Source organism: Cynocephalus volans, chromosome 2 (assembly GCF_027409185.1).
Source record: "Cynocephalus volans isolate mCynVol1 chromosome 2, mCynVol1.pri, whole genome shotgun sequence".
Classification (NCBI taxonomy): Eukaryota; Metazoa; Chordata; class Mammalia; order Dermoptera; family Cynocephalidae; genus Cynocephalus; species Cynocephalus volans.
This window is the reverse complement of record NC_084461.1, coordinates 122,848,145-122,869,510: the sequence shown is the minus strand read 5'-3', so window position 1 is coordinate 122,869,510 and position 21,366 is coordinate 122,848,145. Positions and strand designations below refer to the sequence as shown.

Here is a 21,366-nt window from a genome sequence, read left to right as displayed (position 1 = left end):
AAGATCAAGAGTAGTAACTGACCTGAGATCAGCTAGGCATATTAATTTCTACTGTGGACCAAAGTGAAGTTCGCTGTATATTAACAGAACTACTATTTTATAGCACTCTAAATGATAAAATATCCATGTCTTTACCTACTTTTCTAGAAAACATATGCTATAAATGTGAACAATTAGTTAAAAAGTTTTTAATTTCATCCAGCCTTTGAGGAATGTTCCAAGTATACTACCTAATATGTAGTTTAAAATGCACCATGGCATTGGCATTGCCCATAAAAGGCTAACAGTTCAACAGGAATGGCTTTTCTAGAAAATTCTCCCCATTCATCAAAAAGTTAACCTCCTATTTTCCCAAAATAGAGAAGCAAATTTAAGAAGTGCCTGTTTTTACAAATTTTAGGGAGGGAAACATTACATTCTGTCAATATTTGCTCCTTTTTGGGTTATTTCAAATTTGAAGGGGTTAACTTTCTTATTTTATTCAAATAAATTTATCTTTCATTAGGGAAAAACGTCCACATATAAATGAGTCAATGTTTTAGACAATTATAGAAAGAAAAATTAGGAAAAGTGGACTCTACTGCCAGATTGCCTAGGTTCCATTCCCAAACTGCACTGCACATTACTAGATGTGAATCCTTGGTCCAACTTATTTAAATTCACTAGGACAGTAATCTCATAGGGTTGTTGTGAAAGCAAATGAGTTAATAAGGTAAACTGCTTATCAGCTTATCAGACCCTTGCCAAGCACATAGGAAGAGCTCCAAAAAAAAAAAAAAAAAGCTATTATTGCACTGCTTATAAAGCCATCTTGTTCTACAACTCCTATTTTACAAACACTATTGATGTTCCACAAATTGAGGCGATTTCTACAACACCCACACTACCTAAAACAAACATGGTCAGGCAATGTGTGTTTTTAAAGGAGGGTCTCCCAGCTGAAGGCACCAAATTATAAGATATACCTTTTTGAAAAGCTTCAGAATGACAGTTTTAATGGAATCCTAATTTTAAAAATCTGACCTATACTACAATAGTTTACATACATTCCTATGTCCTTTTGGAATTATCTAAAACCCTGTGAAAGAACTAAGAGAAAACACATCCAAATAGAATGGTACTTCTTTAGAACACAGGGAGCTATCAACTACTACTCCCATGTCTCTCAAAGCTAGATTGTCTTTTTAAAACAATGGCTAGTAGCTAAGGAACACAGAGATCTCTCTAAATGGCTCTACAATCAGATATTTGGGATATATATGAAGGTACTCGAAAAAGTTCATGGAAAAACAGAATTAAAAGACAATATGGATCTTCCCATGAACATTTTGAAGACCTCTTATAAAGTTTCTACTTGCAAAGTAACAGACCATTGACTTGTTTGTTGGAGGCCACTTTTAAAATGCCTGTAAGTAAGAGGTGCCATTAGTAAAGTTCACAAAATTCAGAACAGGGATTAAACAAATACATTAACTTAGAAGTTTCTGAACTAAAAACCTGCAGATTTTATTAGAAATATCTTTAAGCAGTAATGTTTTGAGAGAGGAATAAATGCTATCCTATTAGGCATGCTTTGAATTCAGAAGGACCACCAAGATCAGATCAGTCGTGTACTTCCCAAACTCACCATTACTATTCTGCACTACCACAACTAACTTTACTATTGTCTGGTTTAAGGTGAGGACTCAGAATGAAAGGGTTTTTTTAAAAAAAAACTTATGTGCTTGGATTATACATTGAGGTAACTCTTACGTTAAAGTAATAAAGAATAAAGATTCACTTTTCGAATTCACAAGTTTCTGTAGGAAAACTACATTCATCTTGATATACGAGGGTACTTCAAAAAGTTCATGGAAGGCTGGCCAGTTAGTTCAGTGGGTTAGAGTGCGGTGTTGACAACACACACCAAGATCCAGGGTTCAATCCATGTACCAGCCAACCACCCCCCCTCCCCTATTTATGGAAAGACTCATATTATCTTTTAATTCTACTTTTCCACAAACTTTCTGAAGTACCCTTGTATTTGAAATACTTTAAAAGTTATATGAATAAAGAATAATTGGGGAAGGACTTCGAAAATGGCAGAATAAGGAATAATATAATGGCTTCTAGAGTAATACTAAAAGGAAAAATATAAACTTAAATGACCCAACAGCAAAAGGGCTGTAGTGGGTAATTTTCTTTAAGTGAAAGAAACTTGAGGGAAGTTTGAGATTGTGTAGAAGAGCAAGTTGACGTTCTAAAATGGCCCAGAAAGAAATAAAAGCAACACTATCACTTAAAGACGCCTAAAAATATCAAAAATAATGACTCTCCATCATGATAACAAATTAGACCATATTTTTCGCCTAAGCCTCTTACTTCATAGTAAGAAGAACTTTTGATTATGTTGATTATTTGACATTACCACTAAGTGAAAAGAACAGATTTTCCAAGTTATGCAGCAATACCAGAGAGCAGGATTAAATGTTTAAAAATTTTTCATTATCTATTTCCACCACAGGAATTTTCTCTAAAGTCGTTTCTGTATCAGTTATACAATGAGGAGTCCACTGCTAAAGTGCATATTTAATTATTTTTTCAATAAGGCACATACATAGAAAACATCAGCTATGTTAAGGCAACCAGAAAACATTAACAGAATCCATGTGTTTAAACTTCTTAAAATAGGTCCCATTTAATCATAAATTTTGTAAATCAAACAATTAAACAAAAGGTCTCTAAAAAAAGTTCTTAAATGTACTCAGTACTCTGACAGAATACCAAAACTAGCTAGGACATTTTTCACAGCTAAAGTACCTCTTACACTAGGGTAGGGTATCTTACTCTTGAATCCAAAGTTTCATCAGATTTTTTTGTTTGTTTTTTTAGGTTTTGAAGCTGGCTGGTAAGGGGATCCAAACCATTTGGCCTTGGTGTTATCAGCACCATGCTCTAACCAGGTGAGCTAACCAGCCAGCCCCAAACATTTTTAAACTGCTCTTCTGTTAATTTACACCTACTTAAGTTGTTACCCCTCTTTAGGAACTAGAAGGTGGCAAAATTTGGAGAGAAAAGAATAATCGTATATAGAAACAGAAACTTTTCTCTGGTGTAAGTCCTCTCATGGTTCCCTTCTATGGTCCTTTATGGTATCTCCACAGCTTTATGATGACTCCAGCATCAAAGTTTCAAGCCCCTTAAAATCACTTTCAATTGACACACTGCAACTATCTCTTTTTCTTGTAATTTAGAGATCCTTTCTGAAAACATTGGTCATACTGCCATTTCTGCTATTTCTTTACAAACAAGAAAGAAATAATGTAGAAAAAATTGGAGTCACTAAAGTTTAACGGACCTTTTCATTATACCAATTTGCAACATACTAAAACATGTTTAGTTCTAAACAGAAAAGAAATATATCCATGATATATTTAGTACATCCAACAAATTTGGAAAAAGATAAAACCAAAAACACCTACCAATTAAAATTCCTGACTTTTATGAGTTTGGGGTTCTATTTCTTAAGTGAAAATAAATCTATGAACCTAAATTTATGATTTGTGTTCATTTACTTCAGTATAAAGATTAAAACACAAAAATACTGAGATCCAAATATAGGAAAGGGAGTGATTCATAATACTCTTAAGTAGAATATTAAAAACAAAATCTCTAATGATATGATTTAGTCTACTAAAAAATCAATACTCACTAAAAAATGCATTTGAAAGGAACAGATATGAAAAGAAAATGACCCTTTCAGATGTTACTGTAATGAAAACCCTGTAACAGTAACCATCAAATTAATTTCACCGCAGCAACTTGTTCCATTAAAGTAGAATAACTACATAGCACGTCAGGAAAAATGGATGGTCACAGATTACAGATCAAGCTAGGGGGAGAGCTATAACGTTGACTTTAAGTCAACTGTACTGTATATTGAGAGAAAAAAAACAGTGAGAATGAGTAACACTGAAAAAGTTGAAAGAGAAAGGACAATGTATTTAAAAGGGCATTTTGAAAAAGTTCCCATTTTGCCAGATGTGATAATTTAAAGCAAAGGAGGATTAGAATCTTTTTTTCATAATGACTAGTACCAGAAGTCTAAGCCTAAGTCAGAAAAAGAATTTGCTTATGAGGAACACAGAGCAGGATACTGTAGTAGTTGATTTGTCCAAGTCTCTAAAGGGATAGATGCAATATGGGATAATAAAAAGTGAGTTTTGAAGTATGTTTAAGAAAGTTGTGGAAAAGGAGAAAAAAAACGATGAAAAATTTCACAGTATGAGAGTTTGTGTTAAAGGGAAATTAAAAAAGGAAGAATGAACTAATCTAAAATATGAAACATACTGAAACAAACACCAGGGCTCTACATTAACTCTTTCCCTGTTGCCACAGATAAGGAAAAAAAGAGAATTGTTCAAGAATACATCTTTACTACATACAAATCAGCAATCAAGACAGATGGAGAGTTGAAATCTAGCATCCTGAATGGCAGAGCACATTGACTGCAAAAAAAATGCTTAGAACAATTCAACAAAGCAGAAAAAAAAACCTGCTTAAATATATGATTAAGAAGAACATACTGATGCCAAAAACCAACAAGATAATCCCAATGGATGACAGCTTTGTGGCCAGAAGTAATCTAGGCAGATTGTATTAATGTAAAGCCCTGGTTTAAAATGCTCAAAAACAATTACCTTCCAAATAAAGTAAGTGTTCTCAAAAGTATAAAAATTCTTGATCAACTCAGTGTCATCAGACTACAGAATTAGAGTAAAAGATATAGGTAAATACAGAATAGGCACTACAACGTAAAAGAAATTAGAAGTATCTGTTGCATTAACTCACCTTATTAGAATGAACTGGCAAATCACATATAGAGCACAGATGGGGATAACCCTTCGGTAAGAGTCCATGGAAGTCTTCAATATTGCTACTTGGAGGAGCGCCCCGCTTTTTCTCAAAGAGAGATCTCTCTTGTAAGGGGCCAGGACCACGTCCCATTCTCTCATACTCACTGTCAAATTTATGATAGTTATGCGAGGTCTCACCAAAAAAAGAATCATCCCTACACCTTTCTCCATCTCTTAATCTGTCATCTTCATAATCCATTCTGTCATAATAACCAGATTCTTGAGAACGACTTCCATGGTCATAATCAAGCACTGGGTTGAGACTAGGACCACGATCATCAAAACTATCTCTTCTAAAGTGCCTTTTTTCTTCCCAATCATCCCTAGGTACTCTGTATGGTGGCTCCCGTGTAGCAGATCTGCCATCTCTACCATAACTCAATGTAGGGCCTTCTTCAGTTCTCCTCCTTTTAAGCTGTAGAAGGATTTGGGGCAAATTCTCAGGAGTAATCTTGTCCTCTGGATAACGACTCAGTTCATCTAAGTCTCTAGCAGACAGACCAAAACTGGCCAAAATGTTACTGGCCTGGTCTGCATCTCCACGGTGTTGAGAAGACAAAGGGAGTGGACCTCTACTTCCAATGTTAAATATAGACTGCAAATTATGGGAAGAAGTACTAGCAGAAGACAGTGCACTATGAGCTCCTTGTTGATTCAATGAAGAACTCATTCCAAGATTCATTAAACTAGCAAGGCGTGCAGTACCCTGGTTCATCCTTCCAAGAGATGCTGGCATACTTAAAGACTGGGTAGCAGCAGCAAGAAGGCCTATTCCTGCTGCAGACAGGTCACGCCCATGACCCTGTGAGTCCCTACCGAGAGATGACTGCTGGAATGACTTGGACATTGTAGAACTATCTCTTGTCTATTTTATAGATTAAAAAAAAATTTTTTTTAAAGACGGCCAAAAAGAAAGCTCAAACTAGAAAGCTAGGTTAACTTTGCTTCAAAAAATGGTAACGCCAAGAAAAAGGATCAATAAGGACTGTAGAATCTTCTTCAAGCTGAGAACCAGCAGACAACTCTGTAGAAAAATAAGCAATTTTAGTCATAAATCCCTTTAAGTAGATGCCGTTTTTTTAAGAAAAAAAAACTTACGCATCATGTCGATTAAAAAAACCATTTAAGATCTCAAACTTACAAGAAATTTATTACATATCTTAAACAGATTCCAGATGTATGCAGAGCCTGCATATAGATATTTAAAAAGTAGCTTTTCATGCTATAAAGTTTAACTATTAAAGGGAATTCCATACTGAGTTTAAAAACACTTAAATTGAAGGGTTAGATGTCTGAGTACATCAAAATTTCAGTAAAAATATAGATGGGTCTCTTCTTTTAGAAGAATAAAAACACATCCTATAGTATGATGGCTTAAGTTCCAGAAGACTAAAAACAAAAATCAAGGTCAGCAAGTCAAAGATGAAATCAGTTGTATTCTGCTGTGGAAAATGAGACCTATTATCACTATCAGGAAGAACCAAGTAATATTACAAGTAAATGAAGCTTAGGTGTCAAGTACCTAGCATAAGATCTAAGACCAAACATAACAGTTGAGATCTTTATGCAACAATATCAATTTGAGGTGAAGACAGAAATGAATAAGAAAAATAAGTAATTTCCTCCAGTTTTGAGGATTTCTGCCCAAATTTAGGTCGTATAACTAACTGCCTTCTTGTTGATCTTCCTACCTCAGGCAGTGCTTACTTCAAATCTAATCTTGTAAGGTAAGGAGAACTAACTCTGGTCACAGTACAGAAATAGGAGACCGCCCAAGAAAAAACCAGGTACAGGAAATATAAGTGATTTAAAGAAGGGAAACTTTCCAAGTTAGCATCCATCAGTGCTCACTTAATGCTCAGTGCTACAGTACCTCTAGAGCTAAAACAGGCAAAAATGAAAATGAGATCTTGATTACACAGATTCCTGTAAACTTTTCACAAGAATAGCCCAATCATCTGGAAAAATTAAATTCTGATTATGAGCCTCCAAGATGTATTTCTGGATGAAGTTTTTTCATTTTCTTTCTTAAATCATTATCATTGTACTTCATAAATTGTCAAATAAGAATGTGCAAAGCATTTACATATGATTCCATAAAATATTTATTAAAAGATGTATACAAATATCCTCAGTGAGACAATTTTATAATCACAACTACATACAGACGTAAATCTGAAGTTGTTTACTATGGAATTCTACTAGGAGGCATTGCTTAGTTAAGTTTTATGTTTGGTCACCCATACACCTAAGCACTGGTAGTTTAATATGTTAAACTTTATTACAACAAAAACCAGGTAATATTCAATTATTGCAAGTCTATTACAGGACCAATTCCACCAATGATAGTAAGGATACACTGGACAAATACAGTGGCAGAGGAAGAATAAAAAAAAGTTACAAGCAAGAAAGATTTAGACTAGATTTTTAAAAATAGATATAATAAAGTCAAAAGACACAGAAATGCTATCAGAGGTGGCTGGAGTTACAGATGTTTTTGCACACCAAGAAAGATGAATTTGAGAAAAGACACCAAAAGAAACTAGTTCTAACACAAGATCCATTATGTAAACTACTTAAGCTTTAAGATAAGATCAATAAAATAAAGACAAGAATAAGTGGACTTCTTTGGATGAAAGTTTCTTTGATATGTCTTATAAATGCCATAAAGAACAGCAGTCAAAATACTATGTAAACATTGGTAGGACCCTCTACATTTTCATGTATACTTTATTTAAAAAATCAAAACCTATAGAGGGTTTTTCAAAATAAAAATTTTAAGTATCAGGATTATTATTAATTGTAACTTTAGACTTTCATGTTATTGCCAAAGCTTTGTTTTTGAAAGAACTATTATCTATTATTCTCGCTCAAAGAACTTACACAATGGTATCATAATTATGTGCAGTATTTTTCAAATGGCTGTATTTTAAGAAAATACAGTTGTTAGATTACAAAGACCTCAATTACATTTTTCGGCAGCTTATATGAAAACAGTGGATCTACAAAAGGAAAAGTTAAGTAAAGGTAAAAGACGATAACCTTAACACAAAACACAAAATAGACGTCAGAAAAGGGGAAAGACAAACAATGTAAATCCCATGATAATGTGTAATTCCATTAGAACCTTAAATATTAAGATACTCAGAGCTTCAACTTAAAACGCAGCTCCATACTAGGACATTAAAGTAATAAGAGTACTGAAAAGGAACTTAAGTTGGATTTCTGAGAAAAGCACAATTATTCAAACCACGTTATTGTTTTTATTAGAACAAAGAAATTGAGAGGAATCAGACATGACAGCACTGTTGAGAAAGCATTTATTAAAAAGTTTTTCGGGCCGGCCCCGTGGCGCACTCGGGAGATTGCAGCGCTTCGGAGTGCAGCAGCGCTCCCGCCACGGTTCGGATCCTATATAGGAATGGCCGGTGCACGTGGTGCGGACGACACCAAGCCAAGGGTTGCAATCCCCTTTACCGGTCACAAAAAGACAAAAAAAAAAAAAAAAAAAAAAGTTTTTCCACTGTCTTTGGTCAGTGTCGAACATGAGATGTACAGCTATTTTTAAAGGCTCATTCACATGGGACCTACTGCCTATGAGCAAAATATTGAGACATTAAAAAATTAGCACAATACTGAAACATTAAAATACTAAAACTATATAAGACTAGTGTTTTTACAGTATTTCCCCCATAATTATAATTTTGCCTTTTTACAATAAACTTCACTAGAGATTAATACAATTTTGGGAGTAGTTCCTTTGAGAAAACTAAACTAAGAATGTAACATTAAAATCCAACTTGACCATTTAAAATCTCTATATAAGAAATTCTAAATGCCCATCAACGCAGAACCCTTTGGTTCCAAAAAAGAAAGCACCTCCACCCAAAACCAAGGCAGCAAAAAAAAAAAAAAAAAAAAAAAAAAAGACTGCCAACATTATCCATAATTTCACTTCACAAATGCCATTTACTACAATTTGATAATCAAATTCTCAACAAATGGGCTTAAAATTCATTTTTATAGACAATTCTGAATAGTTAACCTGGAACTTACAAATCTATTTCATGATACAATTTTATTTTTAGGCAATTGGCGGTACAGGGATCCGAACCTGTGACCTTGGTGTTATAAGGCTGTGCTCTAACCAACTGAGCCCACCGGCCAGCCATGATACAATTTTAAGCTGTCTTAAAAATATTAGATTCACAGATTCAACATCTAAACAAATCTCAACAAATACTATTCTTATTTATGGTTAAGAAGTATTTCTGGAAGCCCCTTGGTCTCCCCTGCAGGAATGAGGGGGGCGTGCCACAGGCCTCAACCCTGTCTCTCCTCCTCCTTCCTCCTTCTCCCACCACCTTATTCCCTTCCTCCTTCCCCTATTCCCCTCCCCCCAAGTGCTCCGCAACATCATCATAGAATGCAAAAAATAATATTAATAAACTTTAAAAAAAGTTTTGGTTAATATTCTACCCCCCATTCCACATCAGCTGATATTCTTTATTGGATTTACTTTCTTCACCAATTAAAAGTGGAATATTAAAATATTTCAGAAAAAGGGCCGCCTCGTGGTGCACTCGGGAGTGCAGCGGCGCTCCCACTGCGGGTTCGGCAGGTGTGCACAGTGCGGGCGACACCAAGCCAAGGGTTGCGATCCCCTTACCGGCCACACACACACAAAAATTTTTTCAGAAAAAGATAAAAAATTTGACACACCCTGAAAATTCATGGAGAACAAAGCAAATGCTGTTCCAGATCTAGGTTTCCACCTATGTAAAACAAAGACTATCTATTAATCCGCTTAATCATTCTTTCAGAGGGCTACTTGGCAGTATTACTAAAATGAGCACAAGCCCAAATTTAATTCTTTAAAAGTTATTACAGAAAAAAATGAAAAGACTTTCAGCTTCTAAATTCAAAATTTAAATTGTTTTAAAAGGTATCTACTACTAACATAACGCTCTTTAGCTATGTTCTCAACTGTGTGAAATACTAACTTCTTAAAAACAACTAATTTTAGGGTGGTTTAACCATAAAACTAGAGATATTCAGAGATAATGAAGGGAAAATATCCTCATGTTGACATTATTTTAACCCAATAATCTCACATAAAAACTTACAAGCAACAGCAAGAAAATTACAGTTTCTTCTATTTTCCCATTCTGAATTATAAACACACAAAAGGGTGGAAAGAGCAAGACATTTTCAGATTTCCCAATGTTCTATCAAGGTGAAACACCCTTGTCATTTTTAAACTTATTCATGTGAAAATATACCAAATATGTTTAAGGCAGCTGCCAACAATGCCAATATAGTACAAATGTCCTAACCATGTCAATGACAGATGGTAGGAATAGTTCACAATCAGTAACCTCAAAACTACCTTTCGAAAGGTAGCTGCTTGATTTTTGTCATCAATTACACAAAATTATTGATTCCTGTGGTCAGGACTTTTAATAAACTAAGCACCTAACTCAATTTTCAGTTCAAGCACAGGGTTGGGCTAATCCTTTATTTAAATTTTTCTCACTTATTAAATTTTATAATGGTTTTATACTTACCAACCTAGTTTCCATTTTAAAAGTGCTAGAAATTTTTCACTAAAAAAAAGTTATCTCTCATTTTAATAATGCTAGTTTACATCATTATACCCTTTCTCAATATGTTTTGTAACAATTATTTCTTTTAAGGGTTTGCTTTTTTAAGTGATTATACTATCCGAGGAATTACTAATTTTTTCCTAGAGTTTGGGCCACTTTAAAATCTTAAACTCTCTAATCTGTGTTCTTGAGTGCCATAATCTCATTTTAGTATGGCACATAACTTTGAGTGGCTGAAGAATTTTTTCAATAAAATAAAGTACTAAATAATTTAAATAGTAAACCTCTTAAGAAATAAAGTCCCAGCTCTATTAATTTCAGCTTTGTATAAAGCAGTATGTGTCATCACACAATAGGAAAGTTAAAACAGGAAGTGTAGTGCCAGAAAAATTGAAAACCAAATATTAATATTTTCAAGTGCTTTAAAGACTATCACTCTTGATCCACCTGACAGACCTGTATTCAACTTACACTCCACTTCTTGATCCACTTCTTAATGATAATTAAGAGTGCATAAACAGTGGGGGTAAAAAAAAAAAAAAAAAAAAAAAAAGTGCTGCAGAGTGTCTTCAGCTGCTGAGAAGACAACTTCACGTTAATCAGTAGAAGAAATTCCTACTCAGACTTGGGGTAATATTTATTTTCTTCTAGGTTTAAAATTTTTTTCTACTGACTTTCAATCAGGCACAAAGCATTTTCAGATTAAAGCTACATAAAAAAAATGATTAAGCAAACATACTACAAGATAGAAAGTTATTCTATTTACATGACAACGTTCACTCTTGATTTGATCTATAATTCAAACTGCTTTACACTCTTCTCTACTTAAGCAAAACCAATGGTATCTCTCAAAGCTCCATTCTGCACCCTTAAGATTTTTCCCTCCGCTCAATATTCTACTTTCTTGGTTTCTACAAACATTTGCACAACTCTTTGATTTCTTATATACTAGATTTTTGGAACCCGATGCCTCGATTTGAATACAAGTTCTACTACAAAATAACTGTGACTTTAAGCAAATTAATGCACATCTCTTTGTTTCCTAATATGTGAAACAGGAATAAAAATAATACCTACTTCATAAAGCTGTAAAGATTTAATAAATTAGTCTATATAAAACACTTAGAATACCGTCTGGCACAAAGTAAGCACACAGTAATCTATTTTTATGTAACCCAATCCTCACAAAACTGAGAAATAAGGTAAAATTCATTTTTCTTTATTTTTATATGAGAAAAACTTTGGAGATAAAAGGATCAATCCAAGGGACACATGAATAAAAGGACTTACAAACCTTTCACTTGCACTATACTCCCTATTCCACACGTTAACTTTAATGTCCTATCCATTTCTATTCAAAGCTGGAATTCAAATTTTAGCTCTGTCAAACCTCAACAGGAAGCAGCTTAAAAAACCAGATTTAAAGACTGATAGTAACTTTGACAGATTAGATCAAGGAAGAGAAGCCGATTCTAGTGAAAGTGGACAAATTAAACCTCTTCTTTCTTCATTCCTTATTGCCAACTGGTTTTCAAATTATCTTCTCATCCTTCAGAATGCAGCCTTGTGACCTTTCTATTCTTTCTCTCCGTCATAACCTTACTCGAGTCCTCCTGCCTTTCAGCTGACCTGCTCGCATCCATGCTCACAGCTCATCACCTCCTGAAACACTGCTCATTATTTCACGCTCCTGCTCAAAAACCTGCTACTTCTTACCACTTACTACACGAAGTCTGCACTAAGGTTTTTTCTTTTTTTTTGACATCTGGCAGGTATGTGGATCTGAACCCTTGATCTTGGTGTTACAACAACATGCTCTAACTGCACTATGGTTTTCAATGCCTTTCATGTATTGGTTCCATCTTACTTCTCTAAACCTATTTCCCACCATAACCCAACATCTTATAGAAAGGCCTGCTTGCTATTCCATTTACAAAGACTGCTCAGTGCTTGTGTAAATAAAATTATTAGCTGAATGCATCCCTCCTCTCATTTGATTTGTAATACTAATAATTCTCGTAAGGTCCAGCAATCCCCTCCTTAATCATGCCATTTATTATATAAACCATAGTGTATACAAGCACCCAAATTTTTAGAGACAGAACAGAATGCTAACAAGACCTTAGAAATCTCCTACCTGACAATTTCCAATGAATCCTCCCTCCCCTTCTGCAGTCCCTTGTTTTTCTTTTTTCAATTTTTTTGACAGCTTGCTGGTACAGGGATCTAAACCCTGGACCTTGTTGTTATCAATCAACTAAGCTAACCAGCCAGCCCCAGTCCCTTGTTTTTCAGGTTTACCACTTTTAATGTATGTAACCTTAAAGAAAAGTGTTGTTAGGGCTGGCTAGAGCATGGTGTGTGATGTGCTGATAACACCAAAGTCCAGGGTTAGATCCCTAGACCATCCAACCACCCCACCCCCAAGAAAAGAAAAAGTGTTTAATTTTGCATTTCTGAACTTTATACAAATTGACTTAATACACATTGTTCTTACTTGCTTTAAAAAACTTATTTATCCACATTTATACATAAATGAGTTAAACCTACATTTTCACTGCAATATAGACACCATTATGTATGCATATATACTTATCTATTCTGCAGACAATAGTCATTTAAACTGTTTTCAATTTCTTGCCATTACCAAGAAAACCGCTATGAATATTTTTCTTGGTTGTCTCCTGGTGCTCCCTCCTCCATGATGCTCTTTCAGAAAACTATGGTCTGCTGTTCCACGTCTTCTCACAAAATATTTTAAGTTCGAATGTTTGTATTTCTTTGATATTATTTTTCCTTCCCCACTACTATGTGAGTTAGGCACTCAAATATTTGATTTCAAAATTTTACATAGGTTTCCTCCGCTGTGAGTTACTATACCAAAAGGGAGATATCCTAATACCCACAAAGGAGGAAAAAGCCACATGAATCACCCTGAAAGATTTAAAAATTATGCATCTTCATAATCTGACAGCAACAGATGATACTGCAAATAAAAAATCCTATTTAGATCCTAATGTTAAAAGATTATATCCATGCACTGCATACACATTTCAATGACCAACTGCATATATGAGGGCGGTCCCATAAGACTATAATGGAGCTGAAGGTGTATAGTAGTCTATTTAACATAAATGTGTGTAAGTACGCTCTATAACGTTTGCACAACCAAAATCACCTAATGACCCATTTCTCAGGATGTATCCACATTGTTAAAAGACACATGACAGAACTTTCCACACTTGCAGCATTTACTGCCCACCCAATAAGACACTTATAGGCATTTTATTGTTTTTCCCTTGCTCTTCTTAGCCAGCAGCAGTAGCTGGGAAGAACTACCTACCTCACCCCAGTGGGCACCCTCTTATGTTTTCCTACTAATCTGTTTCTGCCTGAGGATAGGTACCAACAACCACAGGTTACTGGGACTCTAAATTAGAAAGAGCAGCAAATATGCCATCTTTTAAAGTTTACAGGGAGAAAAGCAGGTATTTTATATCAGTTATCCTTTAAGTTTTGGAATGTGTTTTTAAAAAATTTAAGCCTAAGCTTTCATTGCTATTCATGTAGTTTTTGCTTACTTTCTAAGAGCCTCGAGCCTTATCTATAAAGAGAACCTGAGGGCTTGATATGCAAACTGGAAAATTACATCAAAGCCATATCACAAAGGCACTCAGCACTCCATCCACACAGACTTGTCAATAATAAATTATATTTAGGTCAGGAAAGATAGCATAATACTTTATCATATGATTTCTATTGTATTACAAGTTTATATTTGTTTACAATATAAATGAACTGAATAATTTAAAACCTAAAGTTGTGCTCAATTTTAAAAACCACATATAAAAACCCTTTAAAGGCTACATATCTAAAATTCTCTCAAAATTTTTCTCTGCTTTTCTTTTACTTATGTACTAAACTCTTCTACATATAAACTTCTGTGAAGTTTCAGAGCCCCTAATCCTAATGATTCAATGAGAAAGGTCCACTGCATAGCTAAGAATCATAAATTACAGCACTTTATTTCTCAGACAGTGTTAAGCCTTGGAATAACCATGTATGTAGAAAGTGTCAAAACTACACTCTTAGTCTGCAATCCCACACCCAACAAACCTAGCACAATCCATCCCAAAAGTTAAGTCAGTCGTCCACTTTTAAAACCTGTTCCAAGAAGTGTGGGATAGTTTTGCTGTAATTCTAACTATATAAGTTTTACATATGAAGGTACTTTAAAAAATGTGTGGAAAAACAGAACCGAAAGGTAATACAACTCTTTCTATGAACTTTTTGAAGTACTTTCGTATATAAAAACAAGTGCTCTTAACTAAAATATGTGCTAAGACATTTAATAAACCATTATCCAATTATTTGGTTTTTTTGTTTTTTTTTTTGGCGTTTTTTTCGTGACCGGCACTCAGCCAGTGAGTGCACCGGTCAGTCCTATATAGGATCCGAACCCGCGGCGGGAGCGTCGCCGCGCTGCCAGCGCAGCACTCTACCAAGTGCGCCACAGGCTCGGCCCCAATTATTTGGTTTTGATCATTTGTAAAATTAATAGCAGCAATTCATATCATAAGCTAATTAATATTAGTCCCAATAACAAATTTAACATTTTTACACAAGAACCTTCAGATTCCTATGTTTGTCTATACATAATAACCAGACTATTTTACACAGCAAGCACTATTTTTTGTCACTTCTGAACAGGTGTGCGCTTCAGACTTCAAGAAGCTGGTTCCCTTCTATCCATAGCCTGCTTAAAAATAGATGAGATTCTTTAAAATGAAACAAAAAACAAAACTCCACAAAATTCTGATCTGTTAAGCTGTTCTAGCCTTAAAATTTTTTCACTTTTTTCCTCATTACAAAAGTAAATGTAATTTTATTGTGGAAATTTCAGAGAAACACCAGGAAGAAAACAAATCACCCACAATCCCAACACCTTGAGCTAACAACATTTTAGGGTATACCTCTACTTTTATGCTTTTTTTTTTTTTTACATGTTCCTTTATAAAACGAAGCAAATTACACACCAGCAATTTTATTTTTTCCTTTACAGTTAATACTTTATCATTTTTCTCATTACTCTCCTCCTAAAATACTATTTTAAGTAGCTGTATAGATGTTCCTTTCCACACTTAGCACATTCCCCAAAGCTGAATCCCCACAGAAAAATCTTTAGATTTTTAACATGCTTAATAACTGACATTAACATTTACATACACAAACCTTTGATACACTATCCCTCAGGATAAATTCCTAAGGGCAGTCTTTCCCTTTTAAGCCTATTTATTATACGTGAAAAAGTCTGAATCAAGGACCGAATCAAGATCCAAGGGTTTTAAGACCACACTGGCAACCCTGCCACTGGTTTACTATGTAACCACCACCTATATGGACTTTAATCTTTTATTCTATAAAATTAGGGATTTGAACTACGTGACACTTCTAAAATTACGTAAGACATTATCGCTGCATTCATCAATTGTTAAAAATTGTTTTAGTTATTATTATTAACTGACTTATAATGTTACTTAGCATTTACACTCTCCTAAACGCATCAGTAATAAAATTAGTATGCTTAAAGGCTCCTTTAACATAAATAAATGCTCAGATCAAGGGTGGTTAAATCCTTCTGGATTAGTTCAAAATGTTATGTAAATGCTGAAAAAAAGCAAAAAAAGGAGACCTATAACACGATAAAATGAAAACTTCCTTTCTGGGTAAAGTATAAACTAATGCTTTAAGCATATAATGTTAAGTGCAAAGAAAGGTAAATTTAAAGCACTTCAACATAAACATCTTCTGGCTAAATGGTCTCTTTTTCAAATCTTACATAACCAACCAGAAGAATCTTCACGTAATACCCCAACGGCGTTTAGTTTCGAGTTTGCAAAAACATTCTATTTAAGTGCAAAAGAAATCATCCAAAGCGTTTTTGTAACAGAAATCTGTCTTCCCCACTCTTCTTGGTTTCTAAAACAATATTAATGTTGAAAAACAATGTTGATAGACTTCGTAGATGACTGAGCCATTTGTAAAATAATAAGGTATTAAAGGGGAATTTTATTTTGAGCATTTTATGAAAATAGCCTAATATATAATTTTTGCCCACATAACTTTAAATTTACCCAGGAGAAAAATGTGCATTACGACTACTTAAAAATCTTAAACCAATCTTTAATATATAGAACGCTGCATCAATACAAAAACCTCATGACTGCTTCCTGCGAAATCAACGACTCATTAATTATTCCGGCGTGCTTGAAAGACTAGAAATTTTAGAACCACCATAACTGTTCTAGATATGTCTGGCTGAAAAACTGTAACTAATCCAGTAGAAAAATTCCACGGAAGAAGATATTCCATAGAATAGGGCCACAGAGCAGATAAACACCTAGGGGATGTTCGCCCACGGCTAATGTAGAACATAGAACATGGCACAGCACTATCAATGAAGAGAACAACGATGCGGCGACTACACCACAGTACTCCAAACCCTTTGTCTGGAAACCGGAAGGTCCCACGCCACACGATCCCCTCTAAAGGAAGCTGGATTAATAGTATTTAGATAAAGAGAAAAGGGATGTGAGGTGACTGACTAAAACAAGAGCAAATCTCCTACCTCGCAGCTTTCTACTGAAGCTTTATCCACGACGCAATACGAAAAACAAGCGTTAACGTTTCATTTTTCGGCCATTTTTACGCGATGGGGGGTGGGGAGGAATTGTTTCTGATGTCCAGCTAAAATCGCGCGCGTATGTGGGCGGGGGGCTGGAGAGTCTTAGGGGGCGCTATGAAACGATGGGATGGCGCGAAGGCCGTGTCGCCGAGAAAAGAAAGAAACGTTGCTCAAACAGGTAATTTTCAGAATCTCGAAATCCTCCATTTTGTGGCACATTTTCAGAGAAAAAAGGCAAACACTTATTTGGGGCTGGCGCTAACCAAGAACTCTACTACCTCAACCATCCTCCCCAAACTGCAGGCCCCAATGGACAGTCGGTCCCTCGGGCCTCGAGCGTTCCTCCCTCCCCCTCAGCGCTGCGGCCCGCGTGTAACGGGCTCGACGTGCCGCCCCCGCCCACAGCGAGCCCTGGACGCTAGAAGCTCCGCCGATCTGCGGACCTCGGCACCCTCTGACTAGCCCATCGCATCCGGGCCCTTGGCTGGCCTCGTGTCTCCCTCCGGGACCGCTCACCTCAGGCGCCCGAGGAGGCTGGTTGCGCCGCCACTGCGCTCCTAACATGGCGGCCGCCGATCAGGCGGCTCACATACGCAGCTCGGAGGGAGGCAGAGCGGGCGAGCGGGAGCGAGCAAGAAAGGCGCGCCACCGGCTACTCGCAGTCCCAGTCGCCGTCGCTGCCCCCTCCCGTCGGACGCGGAGAGCCCCCGGCCACCCCACCCCGACTCTTACCCGCTTCACGCGTACCTTAGGAAAAGGGAGAGGGAAAAGGAGAGATACCTCTCTCCCAGCGAGCGGGACGCGGAGGATCCCACAATCCCCTGCAGCAACGGCGCTGGCAAGAGGTGGCGGCAACGGCTGCAGCCCAAGAGCAAACCCACTCTCGCGAGAGCGCTCGCCCCCACCCACTGGTGTCTTTCGGCGCGCACCAGGCCCCGCCCCCCCACTCGGCGCGCGCACCTCCCTAGCGCCCTCGGCTGCGGTCGTTCTCTAATTCCGGAGGCCACCGCTCTCTCATCCGGTGTAGGCGGGAAATGTAGGAAGCGTCATAGCCCACGAGTTCGAGTCCCATCCCCGAAAAGGCTTTTTTTGAACCCCTAAATAGCATGATACAAAATTTAAATAGGGTATGCGTTACAGGCTATTCGCGGAGTCCCTGGTTTAGACTCAACTTCGATTCTCTGGTTATTTTTATTATTTGCCGAGAAATGGTAGGAAGCACCAGACAATGGGGCCACAGGGGGAACCGATACTGTTTTGGCTTGTTTCTAATCTCAGAATTCCGTGCAGGAAGGTCATTGGGGCGGAAGACAGCTAGACCCATTCCCTTGAAAAGACCGCCGCCGCCATTTTCTGAACTTGACTGAATGCAAAGCACCCTTGGGACTGACAAGACTGGTTCCCGATCCCTCTGCCGTGCCGGGATTCGAGCTCCCGTTTTCAGATCAGCGGGGAGAATTAAGTGAATAGAGTCTGGAGACCCGATCTGTCTGCAACTCTTCCGAACCGCCCTCACAGAACTCAGCAACTCGCGGGCAGGGAATTTTCCAGCACAATTAATGATGATAAATAACAATTATGGAGTGCTTACTAAGGGGTGGGAAACGCAATAAGCGTTCCCTGAGAGTTCAGTAAGTTTACACATAACTTTACAATAACTCTGAAAGACCGGCCAGCCACCAAAAAATAAAATATCCCTGAAAGGCGGCTACTATTACAATCCTATTTGATAGATGAGAAAACTGACCTATTAAAAGGCATGTTCGGGCTGGCCGGTTCTCAGTTGGTTAGGGCAGAGCCTTCTAACACCAAGCTCACGGTTCGGATCCCCATACCGGCCAGCTGCCAAAACAACAAAAAGGTTACGTAATTTACCGAAGGTAAGTGGAGTCTTGCCGACCCTTAACTAGGCACTACCTGAAATAGTATAGCCGTTAAATGAAATTAACCTGTCAGGCTAGGGGCATTTGCTTTATCTACAAAATACCCAAGCCGCTGATTCACAATATTACTTTACTTCAATCTAACGTAGTCAGTAATACAAGTACGTATAACCAGAGTACCTATGTTAGTCCTCAAGGAAACAGTAGCAAGCTAAACAAAGGCAATTTTTACCTTCATAGAGCTCACATTATATGAAGACAGACATTGAAACAGTAAATATAAGTTAAAATAGCTGAATAATCTAAGGGATGGGAAGCTTTCCTAAGAAACCTAAGTTTGAACTAATATCTGATGAGTAGGCAGATAACTAGGTGAAGGGAACAAAGCAATATCCAGGCAGAAGGAACAGCATGTGTGAAAACCCTGAGGTAGACTTTGCATAAATAATGCTGGAAGAGTTAGGAAAGGGCCATTTCCCTGGGGTTACAAACTCAAATGCAGAGGAACAAGCAGGCACCTAAAGCCTGAAATAAATTGGTGAATACAAGTCCTGCTTAATAGCAGCATTCAAAATAAAACAATTTCAAGTGCCAGCCCCTGGCTCATTTGGGAGAGTGTGGTGCTGATAACACCAAAGCCATGGGTTAAGATCCCCTTACTGGTCATCTTTTTAAAAAAAATTAAAAATAAATAAATAAAACAATTTTAGGGCTGGCAGGTTAGCTCAGTTGGTTACAGCATGGTGTTGATAACACTAAAGGTCGAGGGTCTGGATCCCCTTTCTGGCCAACCACCAACCAAAAAAAAAAAAAAAAAAAGGAAAGGAAGCAACCTTGTTAATTAGGTATGGGAGATGAGAGAAATGTCAAGGGCAAATTTATGGTTGTGAATGCTGTTTGTTACAATACAGAACACTGGAAGAAAATCAGTTCTGGAGACAAAACAAGCTAAGTTTGGGACACATGAATTTTAAAGTACAAAGTGATATATATAGGCCTTTAGCTCAGGGGAAGATTGTGAGTTAGTAACAAAATTTGATTAATGATGTAAATGAAGTAATGGGGCTTGAAAGATGCACCAAAGAGAGGCCTTGGGACCAAGCCTTAAGAAACTAAAGTATAGCAAAGGAGACCTAGTGGATTGGGGGGGGGAGCAAAAATTAAAAAAAAAAAAATATATATATATATATAGAGAGAGAGAGAGAGAGAGAGAGGAAGTAGTAGGAAAGCAGTGTGTTGCCTTGAAAACCAAAACACTTCAACAAAGTAATCAGCATCCTCAAATGCTACCAAGATGAAGACTAAAATAAAAAATCTACAAGATTTAGCAACATGGATATCATTGGTAACAATGAGTTGTTTCCAGTAAAGGGGGGGCTGGGTATATGGAACGAGAAGAGACAGAAACTGCCCAGTGCAGAGAACTTATGGCACTGGGTTTTTGTTTTGGGGCTTTTTCTAAATTATGGGATTTGGGGCCCAGCCCGTGGTGCACTCGGGAGAGTGCAGCGCTGGGAGCGCAGCGACGCTCCCACCACGGGTTCAGATCCTATATAGGAATGGCCAGTGCACTCACTGGCTGAGTGCCGGTCACGAAAAAGACAAAAAAAATAAATAAATAAAATAAAATAAATTATGGGATTTGTACACAATTAATTGACAAGAAGGATATCTAAGAAGTGGTTGAAAAGGCAGGGGAAAAAAGGGATAATTCATAATGGAGGTTCTCTTTAGAAGGAGAATGGGATCTGGAGACAGGAGAAATTTCTTTCCTGTAACAGGAAGTATGGAGAGGATAGTGCTGAGATTTCATTACATTTGGTAAAAGAAAGAAGACATGGACATTAAAGTCAAGTAAATTCAGTTTTCTCTGTGATACAGTCATCTGTTGAGGGCTAGAGGTCCAAGAGGGGCGTTTTAAACAGCCACTGTGAAAAGTGGAACTACAATCTCATCTGTATGTTACGATTTTCTACAGGTTTGGAAAATGCATTTAGTAGAATTCTTCAAGGGCTGGGACTCCCTTGTTTTGTTTTAAGCCCACTGTGTAACTAGCTTTGGAAAGAAACTTTTCAGATGGGATTCTAATTCTTCAGTGAATTTGGGTATTCCTTTCACTCAAAAGCTGATCTGCTTTCTACTCTGTAAGCCTGATTCCAACTGATCTTGACTAAGCCTTCCCCTATGTTATCCTCAACTCAGATGAAACAAGAGGCTCTGGTCCTCTGGCAGACAGAAACATGACTGCATCTGCTGAGATATGTACCTACCTATAAGGTATAAGGCTCTAATGCCAT

General features: G+C 37.0%; 1 protein-coding gene across 8 annotated transcripts in view; it reads right to left on the bottom strand.

Moving 5' to 3' along the window:
* Positions 1-21,366, bottom strand: part of MATR3 (matrin 3) — a 47,221-nt gene that overhangs the window by 11,592 nt on the left and 14,263 nt on the right. For 5 of the 8 annotated variants that reach the window (XM_063085606.1, XM_063085614.1, XM_063085607.1 and 2 more), the window contains one exon: positions 4,831-5,919. In XM_063085606.1, the coding sequence (XP_062941676.1) occupies positions 4,831-5,742 (912 nt within the window). In that variant the 5' untranslated portion in view covers positions 5,743-5,919. Of the gene's footprint in view, positions 1-4,830; positions 5,920-17,702; positions 17,790-17,918; positions 18,018-21,366 lie in introns of those variants that run through there. The other 3 variants (XM_063085610.1, XM_063085611.1, XM_063085613.1) reach the window with 3 other exon arrangements.